General features: G+C 52.5%; 1 protein-coding gene across 1 annotated transcript in view; it reads right to left on the bottom strand.

Moving 5' to 3' along the window:
- The window catches only part of Btbd9 (BTB domain containing 9), a 366,300-nt gene that overhangs the window by 6,914 nt on the left and 345,933 nt on the right, over positions 1-13,453 (bottom strand). The window contains exon 10 of the mRNA XM_005360314.3: positions 6,305-6,383. Coding sequence (XP_005360371.1) covers positions 6,305-6,383 — 79 coding nt within the window. The remainder of the gene's footprint in view (positions 1-6,304; positions 6,384-13,453) is intronic.

Below are 13,453 nucleotides of genomic sequence, written 5' to 3'. Positions count from 1 at the left end.
AATGGCTTGAGCAAGTGGGGCTCCCACAGAGGGCCCAACTGGCCATGTTCCTGCACCCACCCCTCCTCCCCTCTGCCTACCACACACTTACAGGCCTCGCATGAGATGAAATGACTAAGCTCTGGCTTTCTCTTTGCTTAGGAGCTGGTGTGATTCAATTTCCTTCCTCTGAGCCTTCCCCAGACTGCAGTACTCCTTGGAAAGGAGGTGACCAAAAGTGAATGAGGCATACCGGGCAGAGCCACACTTCTGATTTATGCAAAGCCATTACCATGGTCTCCGCATCATTTTCCCTTCAACTTTTCGGCAATCGTGTATCCCATTAGCCTGTTTGATTGCTGCTGTTTGTGAAGGGGCACCTTCGCTGAACCGTCTTCAGCAGCCCGGGATCTCTCCCCCGAGAGGAGCAGCCAATTTGCAATGTAGTCATGTGTATGAATCAGGCCCGGCCTTCCTCACACCCGGGTGGCCTTCCTTGTGGCTGCTGTTATTATCATGTTGCCAGGCCTCTGTGGGAGCTCTAATCCCGAATGTGTCTGAAATGGTCTGGCATGTTCCTTTCTGTGAGCCTGTGCAGCAGGTGTGTGCCGTCCTGACCTCCTTCAGAGCTGATTGCCCAGGCACCATGGGCAGAGGGGAAGGGAGGGGTAGTGGGGAGGGACTATTAGTGCAGTATGGACTGTAGAAGATACTGGGGGGAAAGGAATAAACACTGATCAGTGACTCCACCTGGCTTCTGCGGCTTCTGGGTAATTTTCACAGACTACTCTCCTGCCAACCAGAACAAACAGGATGTCTGACCCACCCTCCTGACTTGTATTTCCAAGGTGACGGTCTATATAAAATAGACAGCCAGCTTCCTCTCACTGGCTGCCCATAAGTAAGATGGAAGTCTGAGGTCTGTCCCCCTTCAATCACCACGACAGATGTCAGCCAGCCCAGCTATGGCAGCCAGTGAGCTCCCTGGTGCTCACCTCAGAGCTGACTGGAGCAATCCAGATCCAGACCACAAACAGCTTGTTTTTCCTTTTAAATAGAAGATCAAGGTGCTGGCACACACCTGTAATCCTGGAACTTAGGGATCTGAAGCAGGGGGATTGTGAGCTAGAAGCTAGCTTGCTATGTTGTAAAAATCAAACCAAATTGACCAACCAAACAACAGTCCAAATCAGGAGCAGGAAGGACAGGGCACTGTTCCCAGGTCTCGGTCGGGGATGCCTGAGCTCCCAGTCCGGGTAGATCTGCTGAACCAGGGACTCCTGACGAGAGGGGTCAGGGAGTGGTGGGAGGTGAAGGTGGCAGTGTGGCCTGTCTTCCCACACGTCAGCTGTTCTCACAGTACACTTCCAGGCCTCCTACGCTAGAGGGGTAGGCCTCCAGGACAAGGGGACACGGCCTTGGTGAAGGCCCCACTTCTTGTCAACAGTGACTGCGAGCGGGCTCCCTCTGACGCCTGCCCAGCACGCTGGCCCATGCAGCCTGAGGAAGGGCTGGTATGTGACATCCACACGCTCTTCTCTCAAGAGCTATGGTGCACTGGGCACCGGGTCAAACCCTCCTGCTGGGACCGTCCACCGAAGCTGTCCAGGAACCCAGGCCACTGCTGCCCCTACACACTGTCTCTCTGGCCCAGCACCTTATCCTGGTCCACAGTACCTTCCTTGTCCATGGTGCCACGTGAAAGCTCTGTGTGCCAGGGTCAGCTCCTGCTGTGTGCATCTTTCTCTGGCCACTGAGACACAACACCCCGGGGGGGGGCAGGCTCTCCCCAGGAGCAGAAGGGCCTACAAGCTGGGGCTGTCTCATGCAGGGTGGGTTTCTCCTCTCTATCTGCACTCAGTCTGTCTCCACCTGCTGCCTGCTGCATGCCTGCCGCTGCTCTGGGAATTCTCAGCAGGAGGCTGCTTGAGGCACCTTCTACACCCAGATGATGTCTCTGGGGAGAACGTGGCAGAAGAGTCCTTCAGGGGTCAGGGCACACCCAGAGGGGTCTGGAAAATAATTACCCCAGGCCAGCAAGGAACATTTATTTAGTTTTCATAGTCTGTTTTCCTGGCTTTATTTTCCCACTAAAGCCACATGTTGCTATGGGAATGAGGTGGCACTCGGAGCCCAGTCACTCAGTGGCCTGATGGAGCCTGTGGGTGAAGCTGACCTCAGCATGGAAGGCAGCTCAAGCAGCCATGTGCAGACCCTGCCCTGCTGCTGCTGGCCTGTGGGGCCCTCTGCAGCAAGCTCACAGCTGGTTATGGTTCCCAACACATGGCAGAGGTGTGGACCCATCTGCAAGCCCCTCCTCCACATGCTCCGTGGCCGCTGCTTCATACAGAGAGCGGACCCTGCCCTTCTACCAGCCCTGCACACACCCCTATCGGAGCCATCTCAGCTGCCCTTCTACCTCTGTCCACCATTTCAACATGACCAGAGATACAAATGTTACCGGAGGCACAGGCTCTTCAAAAGGGGACACTGCCAGGCAGAGAGGCTGCAGTCCCCGCGCTCTTACCTCCGTTTCTCTCTAGACCTAGTGGATCTGGTGCTCAAGGCAAGCCCATCAGAGTGTATGCACTGTCCTAAGCTACAGGCCAGTGTGGAGTAGAGCCCGCTCTGGCACCTCAGCATCGGTTACCAATTCCTGGGAGACACAGCAGTCGAGAGCCGGTCTCACCAGACGCCTCCACATACAGTTTATACACGTACACAGCTGGGTGAGAATGACACGCACTGAGCCACAGCTTGACTCAAGCCTTCTTAGCCCAGGAACTTTGTTCGGCTGAGGCACAGCTGTCCCCTGGCCTTTGTCCTCAGCAGTTTTATCACTTGTGGGTCTCTCCTGGTGTGGGCATATGTAAAGGGGGTCCTACTCCATGGGGGCCTAGGTGTCCTTCAGAGCACTATGATGCACACCCAGCATGGATGGGACGTGCTGTGTTGTCCGCCAAGTCTTCTGTGGGCAGTAAGCACTGGGTCCATCAGAAGAGCTCAAACAGGCTACCAAGAGCTGACCTCCACAGACTGGGAGGCTGCCATTGCTGGGAGCCACCTACATCTGAGGGAAGAGGGGCGTCACCACAGCAGACACAGGCTGAGCCTCTGGACACAGGAGGGCCTGGCCAGACACAGAACCCCAATCTGCCTGCGCCTGGAAGCCTCCTCCAGCCCTGCTGGTATCCAGCCCTGCTATCCTAAGCCAGCTGGATGTCCCAGGTCAAGGCAGAACCCACCACAGAGCTGCAAAGCTGTCGACTCACGGGCTCCAGGCTGCAGGGACCTTGCAGGGCTCTAAACAAGCAGCTTCTCCAGCCACATGCAAACCGATAGGACACCTAGTCCCCGTGAATGCCCTTCCAGCCTCAGGAGGCCCTGCATGGGCTCCAACGGCCCCTGCTCTGCATGCCTTCTCTGAAGAATTCCCTAGCAAGGCAGCTCCTGTTCCTCTTTTATGGACACAACTGTGTATTTTGTGACCAATGAATTAATAAACGAAAATTAGAACCCAGGTTCTCCTGTGCAACTTGACACCAGCAGCATCAGCACAGGTCTGTGGTACAAGCACTTGGCTGAAGGAAGCAAGTGCTGTCCTATAATGGAGGCCACAGGAAGAACCATACGGCTGAGGTCATAGGTTCATATGGTGAGACCCTGGCCCTGCCCCCACAGTACAGCCTTAGGAGGCAGAGCCATTGAGGGCCACTAGATTTAGAAGCCTATGGCTAGTGTCCTCACAGGAGGAGAGAGGGACCCTGACTCACCAACTCCCTTTCCAGGTATGTGTTCCAAGAAAGGCCTTGTAAAGGTGGACAGGTGAGCCAGCTCCTCCATCAACACTGTGTACACCCTGGCCTGGAAGGCCAGTCTCCTGAGCACGAGAAACAAGTGTTTATCACGTTAGCCATACAGCAGACAGGCTCTGCCCTGGCAATGCAAGCCACCATGGCCACTGAAGTCACCTGGCAGCCGAGCAGGGGCAGGCTGAGGAAACCCTGCTTCTCCTTACCCCTATTTATGACAGCATGCTGCGGCTCCCCCGGGGCTGACATTGACACCTAGCTTCTTTCCTCGACTGTGTTCTGCCCACCCAGCCCTGAGTCGTTCTCCTCTCCCCTCACAGGCAGCACTCATATCCCTTTTCCAGAGGATATACAAAACCCAGCGGGGACAGCAAGGAACTTTCTCCCGGGGAGTCTGCACATCCTCCACGCCCAGGGAAATGCACCTGCTGCTCCTCCAGTGCCCTGGAGAATGACAGCTTCCTGTTCATCATGCATTTTATGATTTACGATATTTTCCAATTGACAACACTATGTTGAGGCTTTATTTTCCCAATCAGTAACTGACTCTAGAAGGCAGCTAGGGAAGTTACTCACCAGCCAGACGAGGCAGGTGACCATGTCAGGCTGCCCTCTAGCTAGGCCCACCGACACTCTGTGCAGAGACCCGGGGGAAACCCCCTCAACAGAGACCCTGCACCCTGCTGTATAGTACTGTGGTGGGAGGTGGAGCTTCAGAAAGAGCTGCGCTGAAATCCAGCGTCCAAGGTTTTCCCCTTGCTTTGGTCAGAGTACTGGTGGTGCCAAGTGTGGCCTCCCTCCTGACTTGAGAAGCCCTTCGTGGAACACAGCATTCTGGAGTTCCAGCTAGGCATTTAAGCAGAAGACCAGACTTCCTGGGCTGGGGGAGGGGGGAGGGGCTTACCGTATTAGAAAGACTCCGAATAGAAAATATTTTAGTTTTGTTATTTGTATAGATAAAGCTACATTGTTCTTTTTAATTCAGGAGTAATATACATGTAAAGTGTAAATGGTAGGAAATCTCAGAACTCAGATCTGCATAGAAGATGGATCAGTGGTTCAAAGCACATCCCGCTCTTCCTAGCACCCATATCAGGCAGCTCACAACTGCTTAACTCCAGTTATCAGAAGCTGAAGGTACCCACATGCACACTTATATACATAATTTAAAATATTATAAATTTCAAAAAGAACAATTCATTTGAAAACAAAACATTAAATGCAAATTCAAATTTGTTTTTGATATAACACAAAAAGAAAAGACAAGAGGCCTTATGACCTGATAGCTACTTATCTACTTATTCCGGTTGTAAGGACAGTCCTGCTGTTACAACCCTGGCTTACCTGGTGTCACTGTCCCCAGTCTGGCCTTGCACTCAGAGCTGTCCTCCGTCCCTAACCTCCTGAGTGGCAGGGTTTCGGGAGTTGGCCACCATACTCACTTATGACTTAAACCTTAGACAGCCATAAAAGTATCAGCTGATTACTATTCTGAAATTCTCAAGTTAGTTTTGAAGAAGTAGAAGATGATGTTTGGGGCTCTATTTAGAAGCTGTTCTCTGTAGGAAACGCACTGTGGGTGTGGATCATTATTATCCTAAATAAGTAAGGGGCACATGGATCTAAATCACAACACTTTTGGGGCTGTTCTTGGAGCACTAGACATACCTAGATAGTGTCTAGATGGCACACTGGGCCAGCTCTACGGCGTGTAGGTCAGGTACAAAGTGGCAGTGTGGAGCCTGTGTTTAAGCAGCGGAGGGACATGTGCTCCCCAGCATGTCTCCTTCATGAAGCATGCCCTTCAGTCTGCTATCTAACACGTTTCTCCGTCACATTAGGGACGCCCTGTGGCTAGGGCAGCCCTCGCACTCTCCAGGACCCTATCCCAGAACCTGCACTCTGACGCACAAGTCACCGAAGCCAGCATGTGAGACCCACTGGTGTGGGCTCTAACGCCGACAGCGAGAACACAGAACACTTCCAGAAGGAGCCTAGAGCACACTATACACCCCAAGCACAGAGGAGCCATGACTGCTCCAGGGGCACCCGTGAACCAGTGCGAGAAGAGAAAACGACCATGAGCCATGACTGCCCTCTACTCTCAGGCTTCCTGTGCTCCTCTTCCATCCCCATCACACTGTCAGAGGCACATACTAACATGGAGACATACTAACATACTGACCAGCGAGACAGGGACTGCACAGGGACAAGAGCACAGAAACCTAGATGCTGCGCAGGGCACTGCCATCTGAGGAGAGAAGGGCGCCTCATTTCTCAGGGTCTTGTAGGCTGTTTCCACCCAGGCTGGTGGAAGAATCTAAGCAGCACCTGCTGACTTTCTCTTGGCAGCGAGCAGAGCCCTGACGATGGCACCCCCCTAGTTAAGGGTGGGACTTCCTTTACACTGAGCTGCCATAACAGCGGCCATTACCAGGCAGGGCAGACAGCTCCACTTAGCCAGGGTGCAGCGGTTACAGATGCCACCGCCCTTCTCAGGAGAGCACCCTTACCTCATTTGCTGTGTTGTGTGTTCCAACGATTCGGATGAAGGAGGCAGGCTGTCTTTCAAAAGTGACTGATTGCCAGGACCTGCAGGAACACAATTTTCCCAGTTAGCTGCTGCAGTTGGCCCGGCTGACAACTGGGCAATGGGTCTACAGGGAGGTGGCGGTGGGGAAGGGCGGGGTCTCCCCCATGATGTCATGGAAGGAGGCAGATAAAGCACTGCACCTTCGAATTTAGGAGCCTGCCATGTCACCAGAGCAGGCACTCCTGTGTGTACCTGTGACTCAGGTTCTTAGAAAGCCCCCAAGAAACAAAGCAAGACCGCTGACCATGCTGGCCTGGTGACAGGAGTATGGCCGACTAGAAACATCACCAAGGGTGGTGGGAGTTTCTAGACCAGGGTCCTCATCTACAGTGTGGGCCAGAGAGGCCTCCTCACTGGGCTGCCGGAGAGGCCTCCTCACTGGGCCACTGGCACAATCAGCAGGTAGTTCAGCATGTGTGCAGAACCTGAGTTAGGGGTGGGGACTGTCCTGGAAGCTGCCAAGAGGAGAATTCGCAAATAGGGTAGGGGTGGCTGGGTGGAAGAGGGAGAGGCTGGGGGGCATGACTGGGAGGAACAGGGTGAGGTAGGGGTGTGGCTGGGAGGAAGAGGTGAGGCAGGTTCTCTTCTTGGGCTGGAGCTGCAGAAGTCACTTCAATGCCAGAGCTGGTCCTGGGCAGGAAGTGCCCTAAAAGCCTCAACCTTTTCTGCTCCCAAACATGGCTCCACGGGGCTTCCTTTCAGGGCTGGTCCATCTATGAGTGACCCCCGAATCCATCTCGATATTTTAGTTTCTTTTCTCTTCCCCTCCCTCCCATGTACAGTGTGCACGCATCCTTGAGTGCACAGGGGCGGCCAGGGGTCAATGCCGGTATCTTCCTCAACAGCTTTCCACCTTACTGTTAGGGACAAGATCTCTCACTGAACCGAGAGCTCGCCTTTTTCAGCTAGACTAGGCTGGCTAGCAAGCTCCCTGCACCCCCTGCAGCAGCACTGCTAACCCTGCCCTGAGAGTGGGTGCTAGGATCCAAACCCAGCTCAAGCTTGCACAGCAAGCATGACTCCCGCTGAGCTACTGCGCAGCAGCAACCATGCCATTTTTTTTTTTAAAAATGTGTAGCCCAGGCTGGCCTCGAACTCGTGATCATCCTGCCTCTGCCTCCTTCAGCAAACCCTACCAGCGTGTGCCACCACAACCGGCAACCATGCCATTTAAAAGACAAGTTCTCCTCTGCCTGGGCTAGCTCACCTAGAAGCCATGTGTGCAGGAGGAGCCCTGCTCCTGGCCTAGCCTTCCTGCACACTCCAGGCCTCTCTTCTCTAAGCCCTGTGAGCAGCTCACAGTTGCTGCCGCTCCTCCACCCGCACTGTAGAAACGCCAGCTGCTGTGAAGCTCTTTCCTGTAATTGTCTAATTACCCAGTGATGCTAGCAAAGGAAATATATGTATCTGCAGTTTGTTTTTCCCATTGGTTTCAGGTGTTCCATCTTCCTTCTCACTATGCACCGCCCACTGAGGCCGATTCACCGCGCCCGGACACCAGTCCTCTTAAGGTCATTAAAAAGCCATTACCACCCTGTGCACAAAGGCTCGCCTCTGGAAGCAGGTTGCTGAAAACAGAGTAAGAAAAATCACTCTCTCTGTAAAAACACTATTACTCATGCAAACAGACAACTCTCCTGCCCATCCCCCATGCATGCCTCTCTACCCTGCTTCTCTGTGGGGGACTCCCGCTTTCCTAGACCCTTAGCTCTTGGGGTACCTGCCAGACAGTCTGTGGGCAGGGGAGGTATGCAAGGCTATGGGGGTTCCACAAGCTGGTGGGAGAGGCAGGGCTGTGCGAAACATCGGAACCCCGCCTTCATCCCTCAAGTTTAGGGCACAGGCTCCAGCTGCCCAGGAATGGGGACACACAAGAGCCTGTAACCATCACTGGGTTTGAGACACAGGACAGAGTGGGAGGGAGGGAGGCAGAGCGGTGTCACAGATCCAGAGACTCTGGGTTTAAGGTGAGCCCTCTCAGGCCTCACAGAGCACAGGGCTCCAAGCTTATGGGCAGGCCAGCATCAGACCTGAGCTTGCTGCCTCTGCCACAGTTCCCAAGCCATCTGCCTGCCAAGTGCTCTTGGCACACAGGTCTTGTTCTTTGCAGGTTCCCGTGGCCTCTTCTCTTCCACTTAGACTTCTGCCTTGCCTGGGGCTTGGGGCAGGGCAGCAGCCGAGCAGGAGGGAGCCTGAGTTTGTGGAGTAATAAGATCAGAAGGTCTCAATTTAATAGCAATCCTCCATTACGCTGCATTAGCATCTAATCACATTAGAGTTCGTTTGCACTAACACGGCCTGAGAGTGGAATATATGATCTCATTTCCCGCAGAACTAGATACCAATCCAAAGAGTGAAGTGACGGAAGCTGTGGGCTCAGGGACGAGCGCCCTCCTCTCTCCACTTTCTGGAGTTGCACCCTAGAATTTGTCGACTTCCCATGATCCCCGTGAGGAAAGGGAGGCTTCAGAATGCCATCTGCATCGTCTGTCCTAACTGCTGTGCGGCCTCTCACAGAACCAAGAAACCAGCACCATGATGCCATACCAGTCGAGGCTGTGGCCATTCTTGTGAGCTTTAGAGATGGCTGCCTAATGGCCAGCTTGCCAAGCACTGCCTCTTCCTGAGCACTGAACAGTGCACTGGGTCTGTCACTGGCTCCCCACCTAGGGCGAGGAGTCATCTGTTCACGTCTCCCTAGGAACAGGACCACTGCATAGGCTCAGATGAGGGATCTGAACCTGAGCAACAGACCAGAACAGATGCCATCTTCCTTTGGGATTTGCCACACATCACAAACCACCTACACCTGCAGCTCCTACCCGTGCTCCCCCTCCACAGAGACACATCACACTTTTCCCAGGTACTATGGAGTCTTCTCTTGAGAACACGGTCCGAATGAGGCCTCAGTGATGTCCCCTGGGGGACGCATGAGTTCCTGTGTTCAGGGAAGGTTTGGGTTGATACCATGATGCTGCTCCAGGTTCTCTATGGGGGCAGGGAGCTTGCTGCTCAGCCTGCAGCTCACGAAGGGGAAGCGACTCCTACAAGCTGTCCCCGACCTCTGCATGCACACGGAATAGACTGCTGTGAGCAACTCACTGTGTGTGCACAGCATTGAAACCAGCATCTACCTCGCCTGCTGTGAGGAGCTGACCCAGAGGCCAGTAGGCAGGAAGACTCGAGAGTGAGAGCACTCTGTCCTGTCATCAGAGGCCTGCTGGTGACACTATGCTCAGTCCTAGTTTCCTGATGTTCAGGCAGGAGAGACTCAATTTGGACCTTGGAGCTAAGGCACCTGGGGTTTTATTTATTTATTTTTCGAAACAGGGTTTTTCTGTAGCTTTGGAGCCTTTCCTAGAACTAGTTCTTGTAGAGTAGGTTGGCCTCGAACTCACAGAGATCCACCTGCCTCTGCCTCCTGAGCGCTGGGATTAAAGGCATGTGCCACCACCACCTGGCCCGGCACCCGGGTTTGAATCTCAGTTTGAACCTTTTTGCTTTTTGGCATGTTTGTTTGTTTTAAGACAAGATCTATTTATGTAGTCCTAGCTATGTGAGCTGTCCCAGAATTCTGTAGACCAGGCTGGCTTTGAACTCACGGAGATTCACCTGCCCCTGCCTCCTGAGTGCTGGGATTAAAGGGGTGCACCACCACACCCAGCCCTCAGTTTGAACTTCTAATAGTGTCGAGCCCTTAGGTAAGTGGCTCAGCCTGTCTGGGCCCTCGGTCTTCTCATCTACAGAATGAATAACGACAGCTGTCTCCAACATGTCTGTGGGGACTTGGGCACAGCCTAAGTAGAAACACCCAGGACAGTGTTAGCTTTTACCAAGTGCTAAAAGCAAGATGAACATGGACAAGACAGACTGCTCCCCTGTGCCTCGTCTACAAGCCATCACATCAGACACCAGGGTAGCCGAGGCTACTCCTATCAGCACCCCCTCCTTTGAGGCAGACAAGCAGACAGACTTCAAAGGAACTACCTGTATTTATGATGCATTCTTGAGCCTGCACCTGCTGGGTGTCCAGGGATCCATGCAGACAGAGCAGCCCTTATGGCATTTAAAATCTCACTGGGGAGATTAACCGCCCTTCCCCACACTAATTAGAGAAGAAGACAAACAGCACAGGGTCCCAATGCACAAACCGGTGTTCTCAAAGTCCCCTCATAACTTGTGTGACACTTGCGAGTAATTTTTCAATGAAACAGAGCTATAAATTTTGATGAGGTTCCAAAGCTTGCGCACAAAGCTCAAAATGAGGCTAAAATATTACATATACGAAGCTTTAGGAAGGGGAAATGCAGCCGCTGCCACAGTGGCGGTTAAACAAGTCAGAAAAACAAGAAATTTAAACAGGCTTTCTAAAACCCCTGCTGAGGAGTGAGCACTTCAGGTCAGGGCTCTGCATGGGAGCACAGTGAGTGCCATTGATACAGAGAAACACGTGGGCCACCAGCACTATGGCTCCTGGCTACGTCACTGAGACAGGCAGGGCTGAGAACCCAGCGTAGAGCTGAGGAAGGTGAGGCAGGACAGCATAAGGAAGCTGTGACAGATAGACCCTGGTTGGCTGCCATAGCAGGGCCTGATGACAATTAGCTTGTCTTTTTCCACCCAAGGGCACAATACAATCTTTCCAGTATCTCTGTGGTTGGAGAACCAGCTACGTCCTTGCTTTTACTCCTGGGCCCACAAGCTACCAGACTTTACTTAGGAGTGTATTACTATACTACCCCAGGGCTAGAGATCACAGTGGTCTGAGCCATGAGACACATACATGCACATATGTGTACACATGCACAGTGAACCATAGGGTGGCTCTAGGAAAGTGATTTTCTCCTGAAGTCTCAGCTACTATGAGGAAGGAGACTGTGCATGCAACAGGAGATCCAGGACTGTGGCAGGAGATCACAGGGCAGAGTTGGCAGCTATTGCTAGCATGCCTTCTTTGTTTATGTGTGTGCGGAGCTAGGGCTGGACCTGTGGCCATCAGCCAATGGCTCCCCCACTGAGCTGTGCCCCAGCCCCAGTGGTGGTTTCTTCTCCACCTCCCATAAAGAAGGTGTTCTGTATCTCCCTCCAACACAGCACTATCAGGAGCCAGGTCTAAGGTCAGAAGGTGCCCTAAAAAGCCAGGTCAAGGAAGGCAGCATATATTTTGTGACAGCACACACAGGACTGAGACAGGGTGGAGAGACACAGATCCCATAGAGACAGGCTACAGTGCCTGGGGGGGGGGGGTTATGTACTGGCAGAACAGTACCGCCACAGGACACCATGTGACAGGAAACAATCCACCCCTAACAACCAGGGAGCCACATGCCAACTGTCCTTGCATCTCTCTATCATTAGCCTTGCGGAATTGGCCATCAGGCAGAAGCTGCCAAGACTCATTCTAAGACCCCCTTGAAGCACAGGAAGACGTGAACCCTACTCTGAGGAAAACCCGGTCCACTCTTGGAATACCCCAACTTATATTCACGTAACTCAATGGAATCCTCCCTCTATTAAAGTTGGCCATGTGCAGAGCTGCCTGAATTCCCAGCAGTGCCTCTCTCTTGAACTCTGAATTTTTACTTTGTGGTAGTAAACCTTCCTCTCAGCTGCTTGTCTGTCTCTGAATTCTTCTGTGTTGGTGACTCACGGACTGAGACCTCCTCAGCCCTCACCACTGGCAGGAAAGCCACACAAGAAGTAGGGTGAAAAGGGCCAAGGAGAAACACTCCAACCCTGACTTGACCCCAGGACCAGGGCTTGAAATCGCACCAATCTGAGCTTGCCCCAGAGTCAGGCGCAGAACCCTACCAATTCCTGAGCACAGACTCCCACCAACCCCTGAGGTCTCTAAACTCGAAGTTCCACTAATTCTTGAGCATGAAATCCCACTAATGCCTGAGTTGCCCCTGAGTCAGACCACAAAAATCCATCAATCCCAAGCCACCCTAAAAAACTCACCCCTCCCCAAGAAACTCTACGCAAGCCCTCTACCCTGTTCGGTTTGCTGCTGCTTCTCACCCTAGATTCTCCCTTCCCAATAAATCTCTCGAGTGAGCTCTGTTGTGCACTGTGACACTTTCGCTGGAGTAGAGCCCAGCCTTGACAACTCCTGCTGGAGCAGAGCTGTACCGCCTTCGCTGGGAAAACTTTCCCTAGTGGAACAGAACTGTTACACTTCGGAGGACCGAAGCAGAGCTGTAAGGCTTCTCGGGATCCTAGCCAAGCAGGGCTGTGACATCTTTGCTGGGAAACCCTCCGCCATGGGAGTGGAGTTGTTACTTGCACTGGGGAAACCTTTCTCTGGAGCAGAGCCATAAGCTGCTGAGCTTACAGTGACTCTGTGCTGTCCTTGGCTCATGACTGCCAAGATCCCTTTCCATTTGAGCTGTGATGCTTACAGGTGACCCATGAAAACGTGCATGTTTCTTAAATATTTTAAAATATTCTAGAAATACACGTGCTAAATTGGAGCCAGCGAATGTCTCAGGAGAGGGCAATGAGGGGGACTGCTGACAGGAACAGAGGCAATGCCAATGTCAACTGCAGTATTTCGTGTCTGTGATTTAAACTAAACAGTACTTGTGTGTGTGAGAAATATTGACACAGGTCGCTCTTGGTCAGTGAGAGTGGAAGCTGATGTTACATCACTTTTTACTCTGTGTATCTTAAACATCTTTTGAAATAGAGAAAGGGATCAAAACAGCATCTGTGTTTATGCAAGAAAGAACTTGTTGGGAGGTAGGATGAACTCAGTTGCAAATATAACACTCTAGGGATGTGTGGGACGCTACCAAGAGGTACAATTCAGGCACTGCTACTCCTGGACAAGACACAGAGGTGATTTCTACCCTGGCTGTCCCTTGTGCATCCTATGCCAAGGGCGCTTGGTCTAACCAGAGTCAAAGGTAGTTATTCCTACAGCAGACCCATGGGACCCAGTGGACACAGAAGTGTTTGCTATGGTCAGATGGGCAGTTAAACACAGCACAGAGAACCAATGGTTTAATCTCTACTGCTTTCACTAAAAGGCTAGTAAAAAACTGGTGATATATGTCTCATCTCTCTC

Source organism: Microtus ochrogaster, linkage group LG2 (genome assembly GCF_000317375.1).
Source record: "Microtus ochrogaster isolate Prairie Vole_2 linkage group LG2, MicOch1.0, whole genome shotgun sequence".
In the NCBI taxonomy this organism is placed as follows: domain Eukaryota; kingdom Metazoa; phylum Chordata; class Mammalia; order Rodentia; family Cricetidae; genus Microtus; species Microtus ochrogaster.
The sequence above is the reverse complement of the archived record's forward strand: the minus strand, read 5'-3'. Positions and strand labels throughout refer to the sequence as shown.